This window comes from Haliotis cracherodii, unplaced genomic scaffold (assembly GCF_022045235.1).
Source record: "Haliotis cracherodii isolate W230 unplaced genomic scaffold, xgHalCrac1.p SCAF_18, whole genome shotgun sequence".
Taxonomy (NCBI): Eukaryota; Metazoa; Mollusca; class Gastropoda; order Lepetellida; family Haliotidae; genus Haliotis; species Haliotis cracherodii.
Genome location: NW_027266273.1, coordinates 6462954 through 6490764, shown reverse-complemented (window position 1 = coordinate 6490764; position 27811 = coordinate 6462954). Strand labels below are relative to the sequence as shown.

The window sequence follows — 27811 nt, the reverse complement described above, 5'->3', positions numbered from 1 at the left end:
TAGGATAAAGATTATTGTTTGGGACAAAACAAGATGCCCAAATGGTTGATGATGCCATCCAGTGGCTTTTCTGTAAATATGTTGTGAAAAGATCATCATGACATAGACATGAAACTACTAACATATTAAGAATAACAGTTGTTGAAAGTGTCATGATTGCAAATCCAATATGTCTGAAGACGGATGTATTCTCTGCATAATTGATATTGTACATGTTTCCTCTTTAAATTAACATATGTTATTTCATGTTTAAAGGTTGATATTTAATTATGATAAGTTTACTTAATTTAAGGACTCCATCCTTTCCCCTTAAATTTACCTTGATTCCAAGGAATCCAAACTCAAATAGTTTAGTGAATGTGTGAAGAAAGTGCTCTAACAACTTCCATTTTTCCAGGCTATTACTGTAACATGTCTATGACCATGAAGCCGTGCCCCCCGGGGTACTACTGCCCCAATGGCTCCAGCTCCCCCCTGCCCTGCCCCCAGGGACATTACTGTGGCTCCCAGGATGACTGCAACATGACAGATGCTGGTGAGAAGTGACAGCTTTCATATAACTATACAGTTCCACATGCAATACACCAAAAACAGTCATGATAGGATATGATCTCAATATATGTTGTAGGCTAGCTTATATCCCAGGGGAATACAGGTTCGATGTACCCTCTGTATAACCACACAAGAGAGTATATCAACTGTATTTTCCAGTGGATAAACCTACAATGAATTTATCTTAGTCATGTTTAGCGTTTACCAGAATTTGAAAACAAATTGAGATGCGAGAGCCAGCTGAACTCAAGACAACATTTTACAGAGATCAGCAATAAGTATGTTGCCATGATGGCGGGTTATTTTTTTATTTTTTTACAGTTGTACACCACTGTCATTGGGTACTTGGAAATTTATCAAAATTTCATTCAACAATAAGCTTCGACTATTTTACATTGACTTTAAAAAAATGGTGCTACTTGTTGCCCTGCCTGGCACTCGTCTTTAAGGGGATAAAACAAGGACCCGTCAGGCTTGGGGCGCACACATATATATAACATCGGCTTCATATATATATAGATATAGATATGTATATACATGTGCGATGTTAAATGTCATTTCACCTCACCTTACTTTTAATTTGTTATGTAATAATGTGGCCATTTGTCTTCAGGTGCTATTGAGCCGAAGAAGTGCCCTCTGGGATTCAAGGAATTTGATGGATCGCCACGTCAGACCTTTGAAGACACCTGTGAGCCTTGCAAACCTGGCACATTTGGAGCTCACGAACATCGTGCAGTATGTGATGTTTGTAGAGCCGGAGTTGTCTGCCTTGCTGAAGCCACCACAGACAGGCCAGTGTACAATGACAGCGCACTAGCGGTCGCCATCGGTTTCCCAGCAACCAACTCTTATCCCTGTCCACCAGGTAGAGTACCCATTTTGTCTAACTTTAGTTGTTGTCATTTGCAGGCATAAAGTAATACACATGAGGTCATGACAGAAAGAATCGATGTGTATATCTGTGTAGTAAATATGTTTGTTATTTGCATGCCATGTTGGAATTGTTTGGGAAGGAAACCTCACCTCAGTAGCTGTTGATATGGATAGTACAATGGATAGTACAATGGATCGGGCTCACAGGTTTCAAGGAAGGGACAACTCTCAGATTTGATCTAGGTTATTGTGCCTGATACCCATGTTTGGGGTTCGATCATAAAAGTGGAAAACTTTTGAAACCTGAATCACTTCAGGCTTTCGTCCGGCCCACATGAAGCTGACATTCCATGACAGAACTGTAGCTCTGTTAAAAGCGGCGTTAAACCCAACTCACTCACTCACTCTTGGTTTACTGGCTCATTTACAATACTGACCTCAGTGAAAGATAAATGATGTTTACTCATTCACTTAGTATTTTATTGTGAACCCCACAGGATACTTCTGCCCTGCTGGCAGCTTCGCACCATCACCTTGCCGCCCTGGAACCTACCAACCCGATCAAGAGGCAGGAAGTGTGTACGACTGCCGAGCATGCCCAGTGAATCACTTCAACAACCTGGATGCACAGACTGGCTGCTTTGTGTGTGGAGGCGAGGCATCCCAGGTGAACGCAGGATCCACCACCTGTGATTGTACTGGAGCTGGCCGAGACTTCCAGGTGAGACAAACATGATATTCCTCAGGTAAACAGTGAGATAGACGTCATTCCAGGCGACACAAATGTGACATACCTCAGACAAACATATCATTCCTCAGATGAACAGGTGAGATAGATGTGACATACCTCAGATAAACAAGAGAGACAAATATATCATTCCTCAGGTAAACAGGTGAGATAGATGTCATTCCAGACGAGACAAATGTGACATACCTCAGATAAACAAGAGAGACAAATATATCATTCCTCAGATGAACAGGTGAGATAAACATGTCATTCCAGGTGAGACAAACATGTCTTTGCAGGTGAGATATATGTGACATTCATGACATTCCTCACATGAACAGGTGAGACAAACATGACATTCCTCAGATGAACAGGTGAGATAAACATGTCATTCCAGGTGAGACAAACATGACATTCCAGGTGAGACAAACATGACATTCCTCAGATGAACAGGTGAGACAAACATGACATTCCTCAGATGAACAGGTGAGACAAACATGACATTCCTCAGATGAACAGGTGAGATAAACATGACATTCCTCAGATGAACAGGTGAGACAAACATGACATTCCTCAGATGAACAGCCTTTTTAGAGTGAAACTGCATAAAGCATTTGTGATGTCTTCATACTGGAAGTGATATCATTAGAGCAAACAAGCTTCCATCATGTTATCAAGAGGCAAGGTCCTTTCATCTGTTTGCCCCAAAGTAAAGGTAATGGCATCAGATGCATGGTGGTGTCCATGGCCTGCAAGAAATGTCGATGAACAGGTTACACACATGTAAACAGTGTTCTATAACAAGGGTGTATGTGCTGTTGCAGCCGAGTGACCGAACGTGCCCCTGTAAGGCTGGGTACCTGGAGGTGGACGGCCTTCAGGACTGCACCAAGCAGGTGTATGACCTGTGTGTGGAGGGGACATATAGAACACAGACCGGTCAGTGCCTCACAGAGGAACAGTGGCAGACCTACTGCAGCGAAAAGGTGAGTAGGGAAGTAGAGATTGGATCGACCGTGGACATCTAAAATGATCTGGGTTTAGTTCCACCAAACACTTTCATGTAGTGTTTGTATTGTGGAACAGGGTACCGTTGTACAAAACAACCTTAGCGCTACGACTGTCGCAAGTCTATGTTAAGGTATGGGAGTTACGATCACCTTAGCGGTAAGATTGCTTTGTACAACGGCACCCTGGTCCCAGGTCAGATTAAACATTTTAGTGACTGTTGACATTACTGTGTGAAATAATTCATATAGGTGATTGTGTGAGTGTTTGAAGGTTTCTTTGCTTTTGAAGAAACAGATGCAGAAATAAGTTTTGTGTGTGTGTTTGGTTTTTGACACTGCACTCCAACAATCCAAATATATGACTGGCCTGTCAATAATAGATTCTGGGTCAGGTATTTCAGTGGTTGTTGTTTTGAGAAACAATCCATGCTGTCGAGGTATGATGACACACCTTTGATCAAATCGACACGTGAAGATTCCGGGTTAGAATAGGTCTTCAGCAACCCATGCTTGCCGTAAAAGGTGACAATGCTTGTCATAAAAGGCGACTAACGGGATTGGGTGGTCAGGCTAGCTGACTTGGTTGATGCATGTCATCTATCCCAATTGCGTGGATCGATGCTCATGATATTAATCACTGGATTGTCTGGTCCAGACTCGATTATTTACAGACCACCGTCATATAGCTGGAATATTGCGGCGTTAAACAACAAACCAACCAACCAACCTTTGATCAAATCACTGGGCCTGTCCACCCAATCTTACAACCAGCAGAATCTCCTGGAATAACATGAAACATGGTTAAGAGTATCTTGAGATATATAGTGGACAATGACCTCCACAGCTACAATTCCACACCTTTACTTAGCACCATATTTCCCTCTGAGGGTGCCAAGGGTGACAGTTGTCTCAGGTGTGGCAATTTGAAGTGCAGAGTTGCGGCCCTTATTCACACCAGAATCTGATGATCATGAGTCCCAGAATACCGCTGCATAATGTATAATGTATTTCTATCTGCATTGAATATCTACTCACCGCCAAAAGAAACACGGACTATAGAAACATATAGAGAAGTTTCCAATGTGTACCAATTAATGACAAATCTACAGTCATCCAAGTGTCACCACAGAGTGACTTTATTCTTATCACAATATGCTTCACTCAATATGATTTCCAAACTTTACACACTAATCCTGCATGAGACAAATGGTGCATCTCGAGTCATGGATCTATGACGTCACATGTGATGCATTCATGAGCGTCAGTTCACACAACATACCAGTTTGTTTGTGCATCGAACCAATCTAATATCTCTTGAATATGCGTAAGTCTTGATATATACTACTCAAAAGAAGTTAAGGATCACCCGATTCTTTCATAATGGTAAAGTTAATCTGTCATGGCATGAGAGATTAACTATAGTAATATGAAAGAATCATGTGATCCTTAACTTCTTTTGAGTAGTATATTAACCAACTTGTATAGTATTGGCTTTTCTTGTGGCGTTGAGTATATTTCTTTGGTAGGCTTGATAGTTGTATGCAGTACAGAAGACAAGTGTATTTTGACACACCCTCAATGAATGGTCCTGCTGTAGGTTTGTGACGGAGTGACGAGCTACCGTGGCTTTGATAAGAGCCTGGGACTGTGCCTGTGTCAGTCTGATGACCTCGAGGTCCTGTGCAACCTGGAGTGTCGGCGAGCTCAGCGCACCAGGATCAAGTTCATTTGTGCAGAAAAACCGCTGGAGACCCACATAGAGATAAGGAGCAAGAACGGAACTTTAATGGTAAGAAGCTCTCAATATTCCACAGCACTCATAGACATTGCTTCACATTTGATTGAGAAAAGTCTACACACAGGCATGAACTTTTGTTACCCCAACCATTTCTTACAAGGTGGAAAAAATATATTTATGACTTCTAAGGCTAAAAAAATAATAGTCTTGGTTCTCAGGCAACGCCTGCATCATCATAAAGTTCTGTCGCACATTTCATTTTATTTCCATTTTTTTTTAAAACAATTAAAAATCCTAAGACTGATACTAAAAAACAATGTGATCCAATATAGCACACAGTTACTTCCCTTTACATGAACACTGCTTTACTGTGCATCTCATGTTATGGTCATGGCAGCAATAAGAGTCGTATGCTTGTTTTTGTTGGCCCTTTCCCAGGTTGATGGTACACAACTGTTTATTTGGCTACATACTAGTTTGAACAAGCTAAAAATATGAAAAAACACCACACACCCGCACCATATTTTCGAAAGATATTGCCCGAGAACCAATTCTTTTTTTTTTTTTTAAGCCTAATATGAATTCAGGAAATGCTAGTGACTTAATGATTATCACAATTATGTTTTTTTTCCAGAGCCAGATTCCATCGAAGAACATGCTGACAGCCATTAACACCCGGAATGCCATCACAGAAGACGAATGTGAGAACCTTGATGGTTCCGAGATTACCATTCATGTCTGCGAAATGAGTGAAAATGGTTTCCTGGGTGTATACGAACCCGACCCTGTGCAGCTTTACAACTGGGTGGACGGCCATACCAAGGGAGACTACACCGGCAACATCACCCTGGACACCGACTACTCCTCCGCCATACTTGGACGTCGACGACTGCTCGCGGCCTCCTCTGTCAACAGCTCACTGTTCACTGGCGTTTCCAACCCAACTGTCTGTCTGACCTATGGAGAGATCATGTTCTTCTATGTGACAAATGACCACTACCCAGTTTATGACAGGTAGGAATGAATTTATCGTACTATTAATTAATTCCCTGAACTCTTCCCCCAACAAACCTTCTAACAACAATTTATTCAGAAAAAAACAAACAAGTTATTTTCAGTTAAATCCCTTTAATGACCTCAGCTCCAGTCTTATTTTATACTATGATAAATTGAAACACAATTTGTAAATCATATCGTTCTTTATTTTTTTTATCAAATTGTTTACCTGTGCAATGTCTTACAATAATATGAGACTGAATGGTGATTTATGATCTTATATGCAACTAGTACATGTTTCCCTGTTTCAATTTCTGAATGAAATAACAATCTTTTGTTGTTGCCATATTGTGCATCCTTGATTTCCTGAGATAACCGAAATACTGTTCAAAGTGGTGTTAAACCAACCTCGCTTGCTCACTCACTCACTCGCTCTCTCACTCACTTGCTCACTCACTCACTCACTCATTACAGGAATAACCTCTACAACACCAACTCTGACTTTGACTACGGAGGTTTCCGAGCCCTGATTGAAGCCCAGGCTCAACTTTCGACAGCAACAACCCTTTTTGCATACAAGTTCACTGAGCCTGGAGTATATGTCTTCTACCTCAGCTCCAACACAGACAAGAAAATGGTGAGTAAAGTAAATACAATGAAACAGCAGATTCTCTTCCTAGTTGTCGGGAGGGCAGTGGGGTGGCCTAGTGGTTAAATTGTGGATTTATAAAACAAAAAACATGGTTTGGCTTTACCACATGCAGGCAATGTGTGAGGTCTTTTTGGTGTCCACCTGCTGTGATATAGCTTAACGCTGTGAAAATCCCTGTTCACCCCACCAAAGGGGCGGTCGAGTAGCCTAGTGGTTAAAGGGTTCGCTCGTCAAGCCGAAGACCCGGGTTCGATTCCCGACATGGGTACAATATGTGAAGCCCATTTCTGGTTTCCCCCGCCGTGATATTGCTGGAATATTGCTAAAAGCGGCGTAAAACCATACTCACTCACTCACTCGCCCCACCAAACCATCCATTAACTTCCCTTCAATAACCTCCCTCCATAAATCCACTCACTCACTCACTTCTCCCCATCCTCTATTTGTCTTCTGTATCATTATCCTCATCAATGCCATGCTAGTTTAACGAGAGGGCTTATTTAAGGACAGTGATTATGTGGTCAAGTCAAGTTTTAAGTATTTGTACATTTAGTTAGATATTTTACATGTTTCAATACTGTACACTACAAACCCTTACAATTATAAAAGCTCCACCAGCATCTCCCCCCAATTTGTGTCCCAGCTCATTGTGTGACCATAACCAACTGGTGATGATGTTACATGTGCTGGCAAGGCAGGTTTATCTCAGAGGTTAAAGGGAGACAACTTTATATACAGTTTACGAGTGCTTCACTTACTTTTGATGATTATAGTAGATCTCTTCTTAATGATTGTAATTGTTGTTTGTAACTTAAAATTGTTGTGACTTGATTATATACACATGTACTCTGGGCTGGAGGCCTTTATTACAGAAAAAAAGAGTCAAGTTACATGTGCTATTATGTGGTCAAGTCAAGTTTTAAGTATTTGTACATTTAGATTGATATTTTAGATTTTTCATTACAGTACACTACAAACCCTTAGAATTATTCACGCCCCACCAACATATCTCCCCCCCCCAATTTGTGTCCCAGCTCATTCTGTGACCATGACCAACTGTTGATGATGTTACATGTGCTATCAAACACTGATTTGTTTGACCCAGGCTTGAATGTTTTCAGCCTACTGTGATGAAGTTGGAATATTGCTGACTGTAGCACGTGTTTCAAATTTAATCATTAATTTTATATTGCATTAGCTTATTAATTGGGGTATGTATTATGGGAGAGCTTGACACAAACAGGCGTGTGAGCATATTCTTGTATTTCCTGTTTTGTAACGCTCCCTGCATTGCTTTTCTCTCCAGTACATCCGTGTAATGGCCAAGGACGCTCAGTGCACTGAGGATGGTCCCTACTTCCCGACCACGTCCCGATACATCATCCAGAATGGCATCTCAGTGTCACAAGACATCCTGAAGGCTCCTGATTGGACAATCATCTTCATCTTGCTCGGAGCAGCATTCCTAGTCATGGTGCTCATGGTCATACTACTGGTAAGAAAACTAGTTAAGATGTGAAATTTGAAAAGTTTAGTGTACCTGTGAGAGATAGAGAAATCTTTGTACCCAAAGGGAATTAGTTTAAATACCACTGGTTCGTAAAGATGAGTGTCCCTGTGTGAGATATAGAATGTAGATACCCCACACAAATTTTGTGCACAACTGTGAAACTCTTGTGGATCCTGTCAGAAAAAAAACAACCTACCAGAGCATTAAGTTGATCGTAACTGCCACACCTTAACATAAACTTTTTGATAGTCGTAGCACTGAGGTTGTTTTGTACAAGAGCACCCACCTACAAAAGCAATAATCCCAATTCCATTATTTGTCCATCTTGAAATTTGTTTAACTGGATGAATGAACAGTACAGTCTGGGTTATCAGGTTTTCACAGGTCATCCAAACTGGGCTTCCTATTTACTGGTATAAGTGATATATTGAAAGATGCATATGGATAATGTTAGTGTTTTGACCTGTTTGGTATTTAATATTTGATCTGTCTTCTGGTGACAGGGTTTTATAAACAATATACTGTTCTCGTTACAATCAGTCAAATAAGTATTGGCAGCAATGGGTAAAAGGCCCTCGAATTAATGAAGTGAACTCACGAATGTCAAGTATTTCACCACAGTTGAATGTCTTGAAACAGGCCGGTCTCCATTCTTGAATATAGAATAGTTTGTTGGAAGCTACCAGGAATTTTGTTTATACCACTATAGGTATCTAATCAGCTCTTATTGCAAGTATATAACATGCAGGTCAGGTCGAAAAAAGTATTTCTGCAGGTATCTGAGCCCCATTTGTTCCAGTCCTGATCACATGATATTCTTCTCTGCAGGTTCTCTTCAGGAAATATGGTTGGACAAAGACATCCTACCTCTTCCCCTTCTATCGACATCTGGCTCAGCGCTTCAACTTTGACGACTATGCCAGCAAGGGCTCCACTGTTCATCCCCTGAAGAAGTACCACCGAAACTTCCAGGCTCTGACGTGTGCTCTGCCAGACGTGGGCTCACATGCAGCCATCTTAGATGGTAGGAACATACTTAGCAACTTCTGATTAATGTTGTTTAGATAATATTTAGGTGAAGATCAAATATTTAATAACCTCAGATAATTGCACAGGCTTCAGGACAAAGCTCTGTCTCTCATTCAGCACTCATTATTACATTTGAATTCACAAGTTCTTAAGTCCTGAAGCTTAATCTGACTGAAATTGGAATCATTTAATATTTTGACAAGTTCATTAATGATATGTGGGTAAAACACTGTTTCTCTGTTTCAAGCTCTTGGTTTTCTGTTTTAAACTTTGAGGGTAATGAAAGATTAATTACAAATAAAGTTCTTTATGACCTGATTTTAGCTTCAGCAGTGGAAGTGAAGAATGATGAATTCTGGGACTATGACAGACAGGTTGACCTGGAATCATTCAATGTGAAAACGCTCTACGACACCCTGTCAAAACAGTCAAGAAGTGTCACTCAGACGATTGGCAAACACAAGGATGAGATGAAACAGTCCTACCAAAGAATGGCCAATCAGAGCGAATCTCTCAAAGGCTTGTGGGCTGCCAAGCTGAACCTGTCAGGCAAATGTAGTCTGGCGACACAGGAAGATCTAGCCAGCTATGAGACCAAGCTGGAAGACTTAGAGATTGAGCTTGAGAGAAGGAAGGAAGTGGGCAGACGCTTTGCTGCCATCTTAGAACAGCAGACGACACTCATGACAGATGATGAGAAAGGGCGGGAAAACCACCAGGTAACAAAACTTGCTGCAAAAGAATTTTGGCAAAGAAAACATAAATTATGTTCCCCAAAAGTATGCACTTTACAGAATGTTAATGATGTTATTGTCACTTATTTTGTTTTCTTATATCACCATTACATGAACAATTTAACATGTACTTGCCACAGATGGTACCTATTCAATGTGTATTCAGTCCTCTGCCTTTAATGTTTTACTCTAATGGGTATGTGTGACTATGAGCAAATATTTCTTACTTATCTAGAATATTCTTTTCACAGAGGTTTTTTTTTAGGGTTTATATGGTATACTGTAAATCACAGAATTCATGCATCATCAAAATAATGGTATTGCCAACCCAAAGCTTTAGATGCGTCATGAAGTTAATGAGAGGTGACCAACTTTTGAATTTTACACATGCTCACAATTAAAATTACCTCGTCAGCTAATTCTACCAAACTTTTCAATAGGTGAATTACCAAGCATGTCTGAGGGAGGGTACTCGTGTCCTGATGGATCATGCCAGCAGGATACAGAAGGGGCACCAGCAGGGAGATGGGGAGACAATGGAAGAGCTGCACAATGCAGTGGACAAGAGAGTCACTCTGTTGCTGCAGAAGATGTCAACTGAGGTCCGTGCAGAATGTCAGAGAATCGGGGCTTGGGGCATTCTGGGACAGGGAACTGGTGGACAGATTGTACAGTCAGGATCGCAGGAGCCTATGAACAGGAATGCGCTGATTGGTCAGTTGAAATTATATGTTATCATATATTCATGTGTTGCAAACAAGAGATGATTGTTTTGGTCTTTTGGACAAATGGTCTTACTGGTAAATTGAATGATAAGATATTGTTGCTATGGTTTCTCTGGGTTGCCTTCTATTTCGGTGGTTGATGTTGTGTGCTTTTAGGCAAGAGATATAGTTTTCAGGTTTTGTGATGCTTGGTTTCATTTGCGATTTATGAAGAAGTTGTTTTGCCTTCCAACATCTGAATGTCAATCAAAATTTTGTTTTGGTTCTAGTTCTTTTTTAATATTTTTTATTCTAGGGTCTAACCATTCCATCAAGGCCTCAAACCTTCTTCAGTTTGACTCTAAGACTGGTTTGATCCGTCCCAAGCCTGGTACACGCATGCTGTTGGCGGATGGCACTGTGATGGAGATCCCACCAGACTACTTCCTGCATCCACAGACTGGTCGTGTCCTGCCCATACAGGGCAATGTTGCATACGATCCAATCACAACAAGACTAGTCTTTGTGGTCGATTCAGCCACCGGTAAGATGATCCTTGTAACAAACGGAAAACAAACACATGATGATAACATGTTTTCCCGAAACAGGAAAACTATATCATTTATCTCCAAGTGTTTTCGATAAAGGAAGAAAAAATAAAAATGCCATAAGAAAATCAAAACAAATTCAACCTGATCAGTGAGAAAATCATGTCATGAAGAGATGATAAAAAAATAGTTTGTCTTGTAGAAAATTGCTTGGGATATGATGGATAGTTCTCTAACAGGTCACAATTCAAATACAAATGTAGCAGAAAAGGGGTCAAAGATAACATAAGTCAACAGGACTATAATTGTTTCAATAACTGAAATATGTGGTTGTGTGCTAGCTAACAAGTTTGTCCACTATATCTGATCCTCAGGTGAATCTGCCCGATCAGAGGAGCCATACATCCCATACTTGCCCTACCCAACCAACCCGCACACTGGCGAACCTGTCCAGACCAAACTGCAGCCAATCGAGAACAAGAGTGACCTTCGGCATGGAGCAGCCATCTCTGACCCAGGCTGTGGTCTCAAGGTGCCCATACTGGGCTTGACCATTCATCCCAAGACTGGGCTGGTGCTCCCCATTGGTGGAATCCACACAGATCCAGTCACAGGTCTGCCAATCCCCATCGAGATTGGGTCCATCATGGTGGACCCCAATGGAGGACAACCTGTACCTATCCTCTCGGTTGCCATTGACCAAGAAACAGGTAGATTTTAGTTCTGTAATATACTCTGTTTTGATTTTAGGGCAGTAAAGGTGGTAAAAATGTGCGACATGGCTGGTGGTGTGTCATCTTGGTTGAGTGTGATTATTGCTAATTCTAGGAACCATTACCTTGCCTCCCACTACACAATTACTAACAGGCTGCCATGATGTTTGCTGTTCACTCCAAAACAATAGCTTTTAATACCTACTGACCCTATCTTGTATAATGCTGCAGGTTGGTCAAAAAAAGTTTGATTTAAAAGGTAACAGGTCTTGACAGATACAGTATCGCCGCAGATACAAGGTTTCAATAAAGCTACATTGACAGAATAGATGTCATCCTAATGAAGCATATATATGACTCAGTTCATCACTAATGTGATCATTGTCACTGCAGGAGTGGTTGTACCTGTTGGAGGAACGAAGTCTGGGGATCATGGAGAAATTCCCATCATACCCGGGGACTCGTTTGTCGACTCCCTCAGTGGGAAGCTTGTACGGATCCATAGTGGCTACCTGCGTGATGTGGTGGTGCTGCCCTCTGCTGGCGGCTATCAGTCACTACTGGACTCGAGCGTGTTGGCCATCGAGGCTCGTGTGCAGGATGTGCTGAGGGAATACAAGGATGCTGTGTATGCTGCAGGTAGGATAATATAACATTGTATCCCTGGGATAAGGAAGAAGGAATTATTCCTTGCAAGCCGTACACTTACATTCCACATTGTGACATAAGTCATCTGTCCAGTGTTTGATGACACCGGTTCTGTTTCAGGTCAGGAGAACAGCAATGTCAGTGTCCGCCATGAGGAAGCTGCTCTTGAGTCCGTTGTGAAGGAGCTTGACAGAGCCAGAAACAGAATGAAGTCTCATCTCCTGAGAACTCAACATGATGTCACACGTCGTATGGACAAGGCAACCATCTTGGCAGCTACAGGGGGATGTCCTGGTAAGTCAAACGCCAAAGTTTGACTGATAGAATTATTAAACAATTTGTAATGATTGAATGTATGTTTCTGCAAATAGTCCCAATATGTTTTAATCACACATATTTATTTAAAGAGTAAATGAGTAAATTGGCTTTGATGCTTTTACAAGTTATTCAGTTTTATCACAGTGTTAAAGCTTAATGTTGGAGGAGAGCCCATATTGATTCAGATCTTTGATCAGTCTGGTGAAACACAAGATTTGGGTGAAACTGGTGTAGAGGCAATGACCACCAGTGCCTGGCTCCCCAAGGCCACCCATGTCCCCTTTATAAAGAATATAATAAGTGTTGTTGATTGCTGCATTTCCACCTCGGCAGGTATGTACGAGTTCTCCAAGACAGGGCAGCTACTTCCTATCCTGATAGGTACAACAATGATGGACCCCGCAGGCTCTAACCACCGAGTTCCAATACTTGGTGCCTCAAAACAACAACAGACAGGCAGAGTTATTCCCCTTGGAGGCACAATGGAGGATCCTGAAGGTGGAGGTGAGAAATTTAAACATAGTGGAACCTGGCTTGTTTAAAACAGATTTTTTCTTTTTTTGGTTAAGGATGACGAAAGGTGTTCTTCATTTAAGTTAACCACACTGGAAGTTTATGAAGTGAACCAATCTTTATGTTGTGAACCATTATAAATAATGTAGAGATTTTTAGTTCTCTGTTAAATCATTATAATATAGTTTTATTTAAGGAGAGACGTTATTAATGAAATTGCTTCTGTAACTCGTAGGTCTCGTCCCAATCAACATCGGCAGGAAAGCAGTGGATCCTGTCACAGGGGACCTGAGTCCTGTCATTGGTGTAAGAGTAAACCCTGAAAACAAGATGGTGATTCCAGTTACCTTGGCAACAGGAGGCCACAGGAAAAAGAAACCACCTCCCGGTGCCCTTGCCCTGTTAGAGGAGGAGATCATAGCAAGACGTGGCTACTGGAGGAGGCAGCGACAGAAGGAACATGAACTCACTCAGAAGGAACATACGCTGACTCAGCAACTCATGTTTGAATTGAACACAGTGTCTACTAAACACCTACAACGAGTCCTAGAAGATGTTGACGCGCTTTCACATCAACTCAATGAGAATGCCAAACGTGAGGTTCAGCGTCGTGGAGCATCACAGCAAGACTACTCCACAGTCATTCCATCTGAAATCATCAGCATCCTGACAGAGGCTGACAGTTTAGAACGAGAACACGAAGAGGCTCATGTTGTGGCCCATGTGAAATACACAGACACAGTTCGAAAGTTCTTCACCAAACTGCAGCAGGAGGAGAAGAGATACAGAGACAGGATGGATGATCTGGATGGTGCCATGAACCCTGAGGCAGAGGCCACAGCTCTCCAGCGCTACCACCAAGGGAAGGCCCGACTACAGGGTGAACTGCGGGACCAGATCACCAGCAAGCTAGAAGGTCTGGATGAGGAACACTCCTCTCTGGAGTATGCAAGACAGAGGTCCGAGCTCTGCTGTGAAGAGGCCAAGGTTGTGATCACACGGAGTGCCCTGCTGGCCGGGGACTATGACTCCCAGCTGAGCGGCGTGTATGGAGACTCGGATGAGACATCTAGTGACTCAGAACTGATCCCTCTCATCAGGCAGCTTATAGCTATGTTGGAATCTGGAGGCCCTTTCTACCTGTCCCCAGAACTCCTCAATCTCATTAAGGTTGGAGCCGGAGGATCAAATACCAACATTACAAATGTCAACTTTAATCAAGGAGCAGCTGGCACTGGTGGTCAAGGTCAAGGTCAAGGTCAAGGACAAGGACAGGGTGGACAAGGACAACTTCAGCATCCAGGTCGTGTTCAGTCACAGCTTGTGAAGAGTTCTGCTGGAACCTCCAGTGGGGACACTCAGACTGATTCATCCATTGTGGCTGTGATTGGTGACCCCAGCAAACTGAAGAGCTCTGGAAACCTTAGCGAGGAGGAGAAGAGACAACAGGAAAAATATCTCTTTGAGAAACAAGCTTATGAGGCAGCTCAGCTAGAAAACAAACTTAAAACAGAGGAAATTGACAGACTGAACCAACTTCTGGACGAATATGACCAGAAGAAACAGGAAATGCTTGATGAAGTATCGGAGAACCTCCAGAAGAAGATGTCACAAGTTAAATCTGACCATGACAAAGAAAGACTTATTATTGACCATGCTGGCAACACACAGAAGCTCAGTGACTCATTTGACAAATCCAAGCAGCAAGAGCTGGCCAACCTGAAGAAGAAACTGGCTGATCTTAGAAGACAACGGAAGAAAGATCTCTACCGACAGCACATGATGGAAGCCAAGAACCAAGGCATACCTTCGGAGAGTGTCCCAGCCCAGCATGTCAAGTCCTTCGAGGACATGGTGAAGGAAATGATGCAAACTCAGCGAGAACAGGAACAAATGAGGGCGGAGCTACAGAAGGCCACAGCTGCCAGAGCTGATGAGGAGGAACCTCTCATGGATGATGAGTTTGAAAAGTGGGTCAGCTCGCTTGACTTGACCCAGGAACAGAAGGATGCCTTGTTGAAGTCATTCAGGGAGAGGAAGACAAATCTTAACCAAGCAGCGAAGTCTCTCTTTGACAAACTGCATCACAGAAAGGGTCGGGAACAAGTGCGTCAGCTGAGTGAAGAGGAACTCAAAGATCTGTCGGAGGAGGAGAGGAAACAACACCTGCAAGCTATTCAATCTCAGAACGAGGCTGACAGACTTCGAGAAGAAGCTGCTCTACTCAAGGCTTGGAAAAAATATGAAAAGGTTTGTATGTTGAACAGTGTAGTACAGAAATTACCAACATGTAGGAACTGTTGAAATTACTTCATCTTAATTTGTTGGAAAATTTCAGGTCCAACTTTAAGATGAACTTGAATTTTTGTTATTTGGATTCGTTATAAAGATACTTCAAAATCAGTTGTCAGTTAACTAATGTCAGCAAGATCAACATCTTGTCTGTCTTGAACTCCGGTTGCCATTGCTTACATTAATTTAGGACCACAAGAATAGTGTTTAATATCTTTTATGTGATATTACTATAAGGTTGACCATTGCTATTCAGGATCAGCAACAGAAAGTCCAGGAGCAGGCTCTTCGAGAGATGCTGAAGAACTCCACTACAACTGAGCGTGACAGAATAATGTCCCAGTTCCATGATGAAGTCCACCGCATGGAGGCCAAGCACCAAGACCAGCGCAGTGGTGCAAATGACAAGCTGATGGCCAAGATTGCCGCACGGAAGCGCATGAGAGAGCAACTCACCAAGGACCAGGCAGTGGCCTCCGAACTGGACAGGATCACCAAAGCTCATGTACGATTTCACACTGCTTCTTGGGAATACTTTAAGAAAATCAATTACGTACTGATTAAGAAAAAATTTGGTAGGATGTCACCATCTGTGATAAGTTTGTAATTGGTTGATCTGGACATGATCATCTGTTTTTGACTGCTTCTTGGACGACAGTCGGGAAATGGTAAGCCCTGAGTGTTTAACAGGCAACTATGTTGTACGATTCCCAGGGAGGCGAGAGTGCATTTGGAATGCAGACTCATCTGTTGACGTGGTAAATGATGTCATACATTTTGAGCATACATGGTGTTTCATGTGTGGTCTTCTGTTGTTATTATTACATACTGAATAAAAAGCCTGACTAGTGTCAGGAATTGGGAAGGAAATCACCATCAATAATATTGGTTATGATTTGTTTATCGCAGCCTATCCAGTCTTCAGCTACAGTTGGTTGATAATATTTGTTGGTTTCCAAAGTGTCTGCTATTGTTATGATTTCCTGTTGTATGAATCACATTATGAAGAGAACATGGCCACACCTATCAGGTACTCAAGCTGTATGGACTAACATGTCATGTGAGCTTAGTTGCTAGGGTTGATTTAATGTCAGATGTAATTTTACAGTAGTCAATGTCCCAAAGTTGACATAATTTATGGATAACATCTTCTTTACTTACTGTAAAGGCGACGCTTCGGTGTAGATCCTTATACCGTTTTCAAGTAAGAATGTCTTGCTTGACAATGGTATAAGGATCTATACCGAAATATTGTCTTTACAGTAATTAAAGAAGTTGTTATCTATAAAATGTGTCTACTTTGTCATCCGTCAACTTCAATGTAATTCCTATCAAACAGTTCAGTCAATGTCCCATCGTGACACATGACCATTAATCTAGAGAACGTGGCAGCAGGGTATCCCTGATTTAAGTGTTAGCTGGTCCCATGAAAACATGGGTTTGATTCCCAAAATGGCTGAAATATGTGAAAGCTTGGTGTCCTTTGGTGTGTTATTGTTAGAGTAGGGCTAAAAGTGTCATGAATGGTCACCTTGTCACTCACTCACTCACTCACATTTACTGAAGAAAGATTTCCTCACTGTCCAGGTCTCCAGTGGCAACGCTGATGCTGCTGAGGTGATTACAGCCGTCAGTGACAAACTGAATGGTGATGAGATGACGTCAGAGCAACAGAGTCTGATTGATGGTCAGATGGAGAAACAGGCAGCGCTCGAGACTCAACAGCGAGACGAGGACCGCAAGATGAACAACGCCCTTGATGATGACATGTACCATGACTCAAAGAACATGGATCACCAGATTGATGTGCAGAAGAAATTGGTGAGTTGTGATTAATCCCTTTGTATCATCTTCTGTTTGGGGAACAAAATGCATCCTTATTTTAACTTGTTAATTGAAAGTTGAACACAACAGTAGTCTCAGGAGCACATGTGGTTTATCTGGAACTGAAACTGATGTCTTGTTTGTCTGTGATTTGTTGATTACATATGCACTTAATTTTACATTCCCTTATAACTAAAAAAACATGAAGTTGCCTGATGAATTGATGTGTTAAATGTCTCATTGTGCCGTATATCAATGATTGGTGCTATTTTGAACAGAGGCATCATTCTAAAACTTTAAATCACTTTTGATCCCCCGGCCAAATATACATGTTGATGTTAAAATCCCTGCATAGAAAACAATGCCTAGCAGAACAGGAAATGTCATTGAAATGGATAATCATCATGTCTAGTGATGGGTTTTTTCGCAAATTTCACATTTTCATTGTGCAATTGACCAAGTTTGTAATTGATCTTCTGTTTGTTTCCCTGAAGCATAGTTTTTGACTGCACTTAGCCTTATGTTCGAATATGGAGGTCGGTGTCATTTCCAAAGCAGAACTGAAAAAATATTCAAGATGTTTCATCCAAACTTGCTATTTAGAGATTTTTATTTTTTTATTTTTTCTGTTTCCATTGCAACAAGTTTTATTTTGATTCTGTTCACAGTGGTGTGTACCTGACATAGAAATAGAGTTCCGAATCCCAATTCAATGGTATTGTTTTGATAGCTAAATAACAACTCTTGTATACGGACAGACAGATTAGATAGAAATTCTCACATCAAGTTGGACCTACTGTAATAGTCAGATGTTTTCAAGAAGAATGACTATCGAAGCATTTAGACTCTGTTTACAAAGATCCAATGAGATACGACATTGAAATCTTCCCTCTCTCTCTCCTTCCACCCCCCACCCCTTTCACTCACTAACTCACTCACCCACTGCTTGTTGTGTGTGTTGCAGGCACTAGACGCCCTGAAGGACAAGCATGAGAGAGAACTGGCTGTGAATGGTGGCAGTCTGTCCGAGGCTGAGATGCAGAAACTGCTGGGCAAACACCGCAAGGAACAGGAAGCCATCGAGCGCAACCTGGAGTCTGAGCGGGACAGACAGAAGAAGGCATTAATGGACAAGGTTGGTAGTGCAGGCTATTAGGTGAAGTAGGAACCTAAATTGGATGTGTTCTTTATTTTTGTGTGTCACATGTACCTTTTTGTGAGCAGTATAGCCTTCAAAATTATGCTTGTCATCATGACTGTGATAGTGAATGGCAACAATGTGGGCACATGAAATGCACAATGACTTTCAAATCACCCAAAGGTCAGTGTGGGACGAAGTAACTGCTATTCCTATCAAGTTTGATTCAAGTCATTAATTTGATCATCAGCTAACTCAAATTTTATGATGTGTCTCAATCCACGGTTAATGGATAGCTTAATTACATCGAGACAATGCCTGTAATTGGTGTCTCTCCCTGGATCTCCCTCCTTCGCTGGCATTCTTAATGCAAGTTTTCCAGTCGGACCTGCTCTGTTCATGGTTTGTTTGTGCCCAGATTGCCCTGCGTCGACAGCAGAAGATGCAGCAGCTGCAGAAGAAGCATGACCTGGAGATGTCAGAGGAGCTTGTGCGGCAACAGCAGGACAGAGACAAACTCAATGAGATCATCGCCAAGGATGTCGAGGGACGTGCCCTCAAGGACTCTGTGAAGGTGACATTCTTATCATGCATCTCTTAGTGAACAAACTGCATGAGCAGGATATTAATACAGAGATATTTGGTATATGTGAGCTTCAGTAGGTAGGGTAGTGAACCACAATGTTAAAAAATCTGAAATCCTTTCTACCACTTGTATTCATATGTGTCTTCGCGGAGCACAGGTGGCCCTATCGTCTAAGGTGATGAAATTTGCTTATTTCTCCTAGCATAACAGAACCCTATGATCATGTGCTTAAATCCCCGATTTGCCCTGATTATAATTGTTGGTTTGTCAGTCACCAGTGTTTGAAATAAAATATATTGCCAGTCTGCAATGAGGACCCATAGACTCTAGAACCTGCAGGCACTGACAGGCATTAGAAAAAATGCAGCTTATCTTGACAAACATATTGATAATCAGATTTACTGCAGGCCATAAGGACCCATACAAATTAAGACTAAGGGCCCCACACGAGATCTACCACCCACAGGCGTATTAGTCCAGGCAAAATAAGATTCACTTGGAACAAATTGCAACAGAATTTATTTTACCACAATGTATTTCTACAAGGTCCCGAAAACAACATACTAAAAGTCCCAAGCAATCCGAGTTTGGGAAATATGTCTAATTTGCATAATCCAATATGGACACCAATTATCATTATTATTATTATTAAATATGGGCAGGTGCTTATTTTGGTCACTGTTTGTCAGCACTATACCTGTGCTCATAGGTTTTCACCAAAGTCATGAATGGTTTTGGTATTCCTCTCACATAGGATGACATGCTGGGATATAACTGAAATACTGTTAAGAGTGGTGTTAACCCCAACTCATCATTCTTTACATCAAACAAGTGAAACATTTCCGTTCAATAATCTGTGAATGATTTTCCACATGATAAGGAAGTGTTGTGTTCAGGGCAAGGACGGCCATGTGGCCGAGAACATGATCTACACAGTGCTGCGACAGAGGCACATGAAGGAGGCCATCCACCTGGAGGAACAGCTGGCCCGGGAACGGGACGCCGCGCTGAAACGTGCCCTGGTGGAGGTCCAGGAAACTAGACAGGCCGAGAGAGACAAACTCACATCAGCATTTGAACAGGTAGCGTAGACTAGCACATCGTCACTGAAATATAGTTATGTATAAGGGAATACTATGAGGGAACCCTGAAATTAAAGAACCATCAAGTCTCTTAATTTCAGGAGCTGAGAAGGGGACAAGAACAGGCTGATGAAAATGGAATAAGAGTGATTTATGATATATTTGCTCAGGGTCTGTGAGAGATATGAGGGGTCCAGGACAATTAGAAGTGTGAGATTTTCCATTATGGGTATCTGTTATTCAGACCTGATCTTTTCATTACAGTGAGTTGTATTTTGTTGCTTCAGGAGCTGATGGACCTTGTGGCCAATGCTGGGTCCATGTCCCATGCTGAACTGGCCCTGAAGAAGCAGCAGCTCCAGAAACAACAGGAGGTGAGTCATGCTGGGACAGGGTAGGATCTGCAACCTAACCTATGAAGTGTGTATCTTGTCTGGATGCATGTGTCGGGAATATTCCCCATGTCAGTTCAAGCAAACTCAGTCCAGGGCCCACTTGCACAAAGCGATCTTAGCGCAAAGACTATTGTAAAAGTTAAAGTATGTTAAAGTATGGGAGTTACTATCATCTTAGCGCTAAGATCGCTTTGTGCAAGTGGGTCCTGGACAATAAACACCAATCTAGTTTCAAACCTTTGCTAGTAATCACTCTACACCATGGGAATATATCTCAAAGCTGTGAAAAACACACAAGTGAAATATACTTCTGTGATTGATTCATGTATTGGGAAAACACAATTGCTCTCCTTAAATACATGGGTGCCATTGTACAAAACATACTTAGCACTACGACCGATGTAAGTCTATGTTAAAGTATGGGAGTTACGATCACCTTAGCGCCAAGATTGTTTTGTACAATGGCACCCTGGAGACTTTAAACCTACTCTTCCGCACACCTATAGAATATACAGCTACTGATCAATATACAACCACTCACATCTTAGGAATAGATCTGCATTCGCTAACCCTCATCATGCATCATATACCACCACACTAATGAAATACATCTTCTCTGCCATTCAGAACTATAGAATATGTCATCCTCCTGCTTGAGACCATTGTTAGATACATATGAATATTTCCAGAAACAACTTGAGGACTTTGACCAGCTGACAGCGACACTGTCAAGTCAGGCGGAGAAGCAGACGACGCCCCAGCTGGAGGTGCAGCAGACCCACGCCCGGCTGTCCCTGAAGGAGAAGCAGCTGGGAGACCTGGCCGACGCCATGAGGAAGTATTCCCCCACCGAGGCCCTCACCAAGCAGTATGAGGCCGAGGCACGCAAGGCTGCAGAGGAAGCCCGGAAGTACAAGGAGGGTGTGATGAAGAAGATGCAAGCAGAGTTGGAGAGGAGGAAGAGAGAGCAGAAGGAACGCGAGGAAGAACGCAAAAGCAAGATTCTCAATCAGCTTCAGTAAGTTGTGATGTTTCTGCCTCTATATTTTGTGTTTATACTTTGTTTGTAATTGTTTCTGCTTTGTGTAAGCATTATGATTTGATTAAGAAACGGGATGCCTTTCTTATTAGAAAATAAATGTTGAATAATAGTACCATCTCAGGACAGAACAGGGTTTCGTCAACCTGTAGTTCAAGTAAGATGCAACTAAAATGTTGACTGGATGGTCACAAAATGAGATTGGGGGGGTGTTAACAATATGAGAAACTCTGCTTGTTGATTCATTATCATTATGTTGGGGCAGTAGGTTAGCCTAATAGTAAAAGCACTGACTGGTCAAGACGGTAACCATGGTTTAATGCCCCATGTGAGTAAAATGTGTGAAACAATTGTTGCGTGTTGCTTTTATGTGACTGAATAGGGCTAAAAGGAGCTTATCAAGTTGAAACGCTTATGTGTTTGCAGACAGCTCGAGAAGGACTTGGAGGAGGAGCACCAGCGTGAAGTGAACCGTCTGCAAGAGAGGGAAGCAGACCAAGAGAAACTCCGCCAGCAGCAGATGGAAGAGAACGCCAGGAGGCAGAAGCAAGAGATTGAGCAATCCAGTGCCAGTGAGCAGGAGAAGGCCAAACTGCTGAGGGAACACAACAAGAACATCGAGAAGCTGGAGTCTAACTCCCAGAATGAGCGGGAACGGCACCGAGCTGCCCTACAGGCCAAGCTGGAGGCCAGGAAGAAGCAACGTATGGGAGCAGAGGTTGCCAAACTGGACAAACAGTCCCAGCTAGAAGCTGATGAGGAGATGAGGAACGAGATGGCACAGAGACAGCAGGAGATGACACTGCAATCTGGGTTTACCTCACTGCAGGGCAGCTCAGCAACCGATCCTGTTCCTGACGGCGGGTTTGAGAGTACAGGGAACAGGGAACAGGACTGGGTGAATCTGCTGATGGCTTCGCCTCTCTTCAAACAGATCAACGATCTTGAGGCTATGTTGGACAAGTCGAGTGGCACCGGGTCTGGTCCAGCCACATCAGACAAGATACTGGGTAGGTTATGGTCAGATGTAATTATTAAATAAATTATTGATTTGTTCATCATATATTTTTAATCAAACTTGAGATTTTATATGACAGTTGTATTTCTTTTAAAATAGAAAGGTCTTGATTTTGAGATTATTTGAATAACAAATTATTAAGTGGGCAAATGTACAGTTGATTATTATATATTTTTACGTACCTATATTGATACCTACAGATAGTGATGTACTGTGAAAACTTGTTCTGGAGACAAAAGTATTTGCACCAAAGTGGTCAACAATTGAGACCTCCATGGCTTACCTTTGCCTTTAACTGACAAGCCTTGACTGAAATAGTGTTCAAAGTGGCCTTACAGACTTAACTCACTCACTCTTTGTTTGTATCTAGCATATAGCTATTGTCAACCATGTTGCTGCTGTAGCGCTATGTATTGTGTGTGTCCTTCAATAGACTAAGATCCCTTATGTTTGCCAGAATCATATGAATCGACCTGATCATGTTTCTAGGTTTCATCAAAGGGGTAACCTCACTCACTCACTCACTCACTCACTCACTCACTCTGTCCTTGCTTCCAGGTGGAGACTACAGCAAGCCGTACATTGACGTGAAGGATGCCCAGTGGTCCTGCAACGGGGACCTCAAGCCCACAGACATCAACGGCATCAGTCCAAGTCAGTTCGTCATCTACAGGTTTGGCGTGTTCGTCATCAGACTCTTGAACCAGACAATCGGAACACCCGAAGTCACTCTGCTCCTTGCCTCAAGTCTTCCAAAGAACAATTATGAGAGGAATGCTTTCAGGAACTCCATATTCTATGAGCATTCTCGGAAGATTTTGTTTGTGAGGAAGGAAAGAATGGAATCGATCGGGGACTTTGTTGTAGTAATTTTGCACTCCCTTGCTCACATCAAGGTTGGGGATATGACAGATGATGGAAATGTCCTCTTTATGAGAGAATTCTACAAGGTGAGGTATCTCAGGGGTTTTTTTTCACTATCTCAGACACCATTGTAATATATTCTTGTGGATTAGTTTTCTTTACCAAAATAGTGACTACAAAAATGTTTTTGGTCATAAAGAACTCTGAGAGTTCAGATGGAAACTCTTAAAATCATGACTCAGTAATAATTCATCTTTGATTTTCATGCTGTGTATGAGAAAAATTAAATGTTTAGCAACAGAACATGATAAATTAAGATTTATCCTGCCCCCTCACTTTAGAATATAAATATCTGTGGAACAGTGTATCATTTTCTCCTGTTTTTTTCTTTCTTAGGCAATGAAGATCATGTGTCAAGACATGTTCTTTTCAAGAACACAGAACACAAGCCGAGCTCAGTCTCTGATTGGCTCATCCAGTCCCAGACCAACCCTAGAGATGGCGCTGGCTGGCACCAAGAACCCTGATGACAGGATGAACGTCATCGGAGAGATGATTGACATGAAGGTCGACAGTCCAGCCCGAACTAACTTCTCAACCCAGGTAAGACAATTTGAAATATTCTGTAGAGTGTTGTGGTCCCTTTCATACTAGGACCACTTATGGATTCCAGGATGGAGTAGGTCACAAGCATTACATCTTTTGCAAGTACATAACAGAAGAGCAATGTGGGAAGTAGACTGGTGCTTAGATTACACTTTGTTTTACTCATTTTTGCTCTCCAGTTAGTTAGTTCAGTTGAATTGGGATTAAATTACCGGTAATGATTTGTTGCAGATCATAATTTTTATTTTTTTATTTTTCATGAAAATGTTTTGGTCATTGCTTCACGTAGGGAACAGTAAATGCTTATGACATTTAACATGCAGGATGTTAGTGTTTTTAGGGCTTTAGAAGAGGCTTGCAGTAGCCAGAGAATACCGTATTTTCTTGAGTATAGTGCGCACCCAAGTATAACGCGCACCCAAGTATAACGCGCACTCCCCTCTAGTGTATTCAGTATTTTGGAGAATTTTTTTTCGAATATTATGCGCAAAATTAAATGACACCGCATCTCTTCATTGAACTCTGATAAACGAACGGGTGATAAGAAACTTTGTCAGTACAAATTTGAATGCCTTTATCCAAGTATCATTTATAAAATGTTACACATGTAGTTACTTTTATTTGGTATGATTTTTGTAGTTGTATCTTTATTTATTTCCTAATTAATCAAACATAGTTCAGACAAAAATAATTAATCTAAACTGGGTGACTGACTACCTGATAACCTAACTCTTAGCATGCGTAGCTACAACATAGTTGGTGTAGTGAGATGTGGTAGAGGCGGCCCTGTAGTTAAGGCACTTGCCTGTCTCATCGATGCCTGGGTTCAATTCCCACAATGTGTGAAGCCCCTCAGTTGATGTTCTGCACTGTGCTTATAATGGGTGACCGAAACGGAGATCCGTTTCTTGATTGATCTTATTAATAAAGTGTAAATACCACTGTATTCACTCCTCCAGACAATCACACAGCGAATGTATGGCTACCAGGCTATGGCCAACAACGCCAGACTGCGACAGTACCTTGCTTCCAAGGGTGGTTTCATGACGTCAAGCGACATTATCAGCAGCCGGATGTCGGAGTTGCGGGGAGGCATTCCAAGTCCCTCACATACCCCACGAAGGTAGGACTGCATGGAAATAATATCTCATGGCTCTTTGATTAGTGGGCTTCCTAATTAATTTTTGTGGCTAAATACAGTTTAATATGATGTCGGGGGGGGGGGGGGGGGGGCAATAGGCATGAAAAAGAGAATGGAGGGAAGAAAGGGAGAAGTAAAGAGAGTCATAGAAATATACATACACAATTTATAAATATATGTAATTGATATAATAAAAGTAACTATTGATCAGGTCAGCTTCAATTTTTGTCCATTTCTCCTTGCAGCATTTGTTATCTTCACCATATTGATTTTCTACCACAGAAAACAAATGATTTTCTAACTTGTTTGACTTGGGGTTTCCAAGTATAAATGACATTTGACCTGTTTCTAAAGCTGTGTCAGTTATTCCTCAATACCATTCTTCAAATGAATCTTATGATTATGTGAAATAGTAAATGTTCAAGTAAGATTATCGCTCAAATGCTGCTGACGTGACTCACTATCACTTGCTGATGTTTTATGCAGTATTTGTAGAAGGAAAGGATTGTAGAAGGAAACCCACTTTTTCTAATGTTAAAAAGGGGGCAGTCAGGTAGCCTACTGGTTTAAAGCGTTCACTCGTCATGCCAAAGACCTGGGTTAGATTCCCGACATGGGTACAATGTGTGAAGTCAAATTCTGGTGTCCCCTGCCATGATATTGTTGGAATATTGCTGAAAGCAGCATAAAACCAAACTCACTCATTCATTAATGTTAAAAAGTGTTATGATATTATGCAAGCTTAGAGTACCTGTTTAAACACAATGATAGCACAGTAAGTATGCTCCCTTGTCTTCGGAGTGGACACCTAAAAATAATCATTTATTTGCCCTATGTCTTCCAGCCCCTTGAAGCGGCGTGGCATCCCAGCCCTGTCTACAGTGAAGGATGTCCTGGACTCTCAGCTGCTGGAGCTACAGACCAACAATGACTCCCTCAATGCTGAACTCATGCAGGTAAGGGGGTCATCAAGGACACTGTTACCAACCATCTGGGTTTCTATAGTAACAAAGGGGGCCCAGTTGTCTAAGGTGCCTGAATAGGATGTGCAGAGTTATGTCCCATTGGCGAGTCAGAAACCTGTATTCCTGGGTTTGAATACTGAGGATTACATTTCTAGATTTGTGTACCTTACCATTGTGGTAAACATCTCAGTCTTGCATCGTTTCAAACTTTCCTCCAACATTGAGTTGTCATGGCGTGGTATTACTAAAATACAGTTTAAAGTGGCAATAAATCAAACTCACTCACTCACTCCCTGTAAACGAAGCCCCTGTGGGGATTCAAGGGCAGAACATATCGCCATTTTATGTTAGATGTCACTGAATTGTCTCCCTTAGCCATGCCAGGATCTTCTGATGATGAGTACAAATCTCTTGTTCACCCTACATATGATCCTCGATTTGTCACCCTGCCCATGAGGGTATTGTCAATGTCTGCTCCTGCATCAGTTTGGGCTTTCCTTCCATGTTAGGCTGGCTCGCCAAGATTTGTCTGAACTACTGTTCCAAGTAGCAAAAAACAACAAAGAAGAGTCAGATGACATCTTTGTTTTCTTCTTGCAGACAATGAAAACAGAAGCTGAACTTCGTGCCGGAATCCAGAAACTGGAATCTGCAGGAGATAAGGAACAGCTGACAGCCTCACATGAACAGCTGACTGGAATACTTGTGAAAAAGGAGACCCTGGTGAAGAAAATCTCTTACATTGAAGCTGACATTGCTCAGAAAGAGAAAGCAGTTAAGAAGAAGAAGTAAACGTTACGAAGTCAGCATTCCACTGTCAGGTTTTGCTGTATTTATGCATCGTAATCACCAAAAATAGAGATCTTAAATTGTACTGAATAAAAACAGTAAGACAATTAAATTATCAAACATTAAAGAATATCAAACATGCCTTTATCTTTGTAATACTCAGTAGATCAGCATTAGTAACACTAGTTTCATTTACAATGAACTTTGATTTGAACCTTTATTCTGTACATACTTACAGCATTATAATTTAGCATGTTTATTGCCCACTGAGCATTGCAATGAAAATGTGTATATGAAGGTAAATATCAGTTTCTCCAATGACAAGACCTCTCTGAGGTTAACTGTGATTTCTATATTGTTATTTCAAATTTATTAACTTTTGTTATTATTTATTTGTATGACATATTTTTTATATATCATGTCTTTTTTATGTTATGTCTTTTATGATGTCTCACAGTTCCGTCCAATGGGAAATTACAATATGTTACAACAAAAATGATGACGAGGCCATGCTAATTGTAGAATAGTTCAAATATCCATTTTGGAGGTTGAAAACAGTTTGTTGTTGTAACAGTTGATTTGTAAATAAAGGTGGATTGCTTTACATATTTTCTCTCTGAGAAAATGACGGATACAATTGCATTTCTGAAGTCAGTAATAATTCTAAATGTGATATTTAGCAAATTTATATTTTTTACTTCAGTGGAAAAGGGATTTATGTTTTGTGTTCTTTTTGTCAACTGACTTATTTTTAAATGTTACATTTTTCTTACTGTCCTACTGTAATATGAGTTTTATGTCCTG

General features: G+C 41.5%; 1 protein-coding gene across 1 annotated transcript in view; it reads left to right on the top strand.

Annotated features, from left to right (window-relative positions):
• The window catches only part of LOC139465712 (uncharacterized), a 154746-nt gene extending 127455 nt beyond the window's left edge, over positions 1–27291 (top strand). Inside the window, exons 108-137 of the mRNA XM_071247531.1 lie at positions 398–535; positions 1166–1420; positions 1926–2149; positions 2980–3141; positions 4763–4954; positions 5538–5917; positions 6374–6536; positions 7858–8046; positions 8890–9085; positions 9415–9809; positions 10265–10538; positions 10845–11072; positions 11451–11786; positions 12183–12428; positions 12558–12731; positions 13089–13259; positions 13504–15518; positions 15817–16065; positions 17148–17381; positions 18349–18519; positions 18941–19096; positions 20005–20190; positions 20478–20564; positions 21275–21603; positions 22051–22634; positions 23201–23592; positions 23903–24109; positions 25072–25235; positions 26098–26209; positions 26819–27291. Coding sequence (XP_071103632.1) covers positions 398–535; positions 1166–1420; positions 1926–2149; positions 2980–3141; positions 4763–4954; positions 5538–5917; positions 6374–6536; positions 7858–8046; positions 8890–9085; positions 9415–9809; positions 10265–10538; positions 10845–11072; positions 11451–11786; positions 12183–12428; positions 12558–12731; positions 13089–13259; positions 13504–15518; positions 15817–16065; positions 17148–17381; positions 18349–18519; positions 18941–19096; positions 20005–20190; positions 20478–20564; positions 21275–21603; positions 22051–22634; positions 23201–23592; positions 23903–24109; positions 25072–25235; positions 26098–26209; positions 26819–27010 — 8801 coding nt within the window. The 3' untranslated portion in view covers positions 27011–27291. The remainder of the gene's footprint in view (positions 1–397; positions 536–1165; positions 1421–1925; positions 2150–2979; positions 3142–4762; positions 4955–5537; positions 5918–6373; positions 6537–7857; positions 8047–8889; positions 9086–9414; positions 9810–10264; positions 10539–10844; positions 11073–11450; positions 11787–12182; positions 12429–12557; positions 12732–13088; positions 13260–13503; positions 15519–15816; positions 16066–17147; positions 17382–18348; positions 18520–18940; positions 19097–20004; positions 20191–20477; positions 20565–21274; positions 21604–22050; positions 22635–23200; positions 23593–23902; positions 24110–25071; positions 25236–26097; positions 26210–26818) is intronic.
• The last annotated feature ends 520 nt before the right edge of the window (positions 27292–27811 follow it).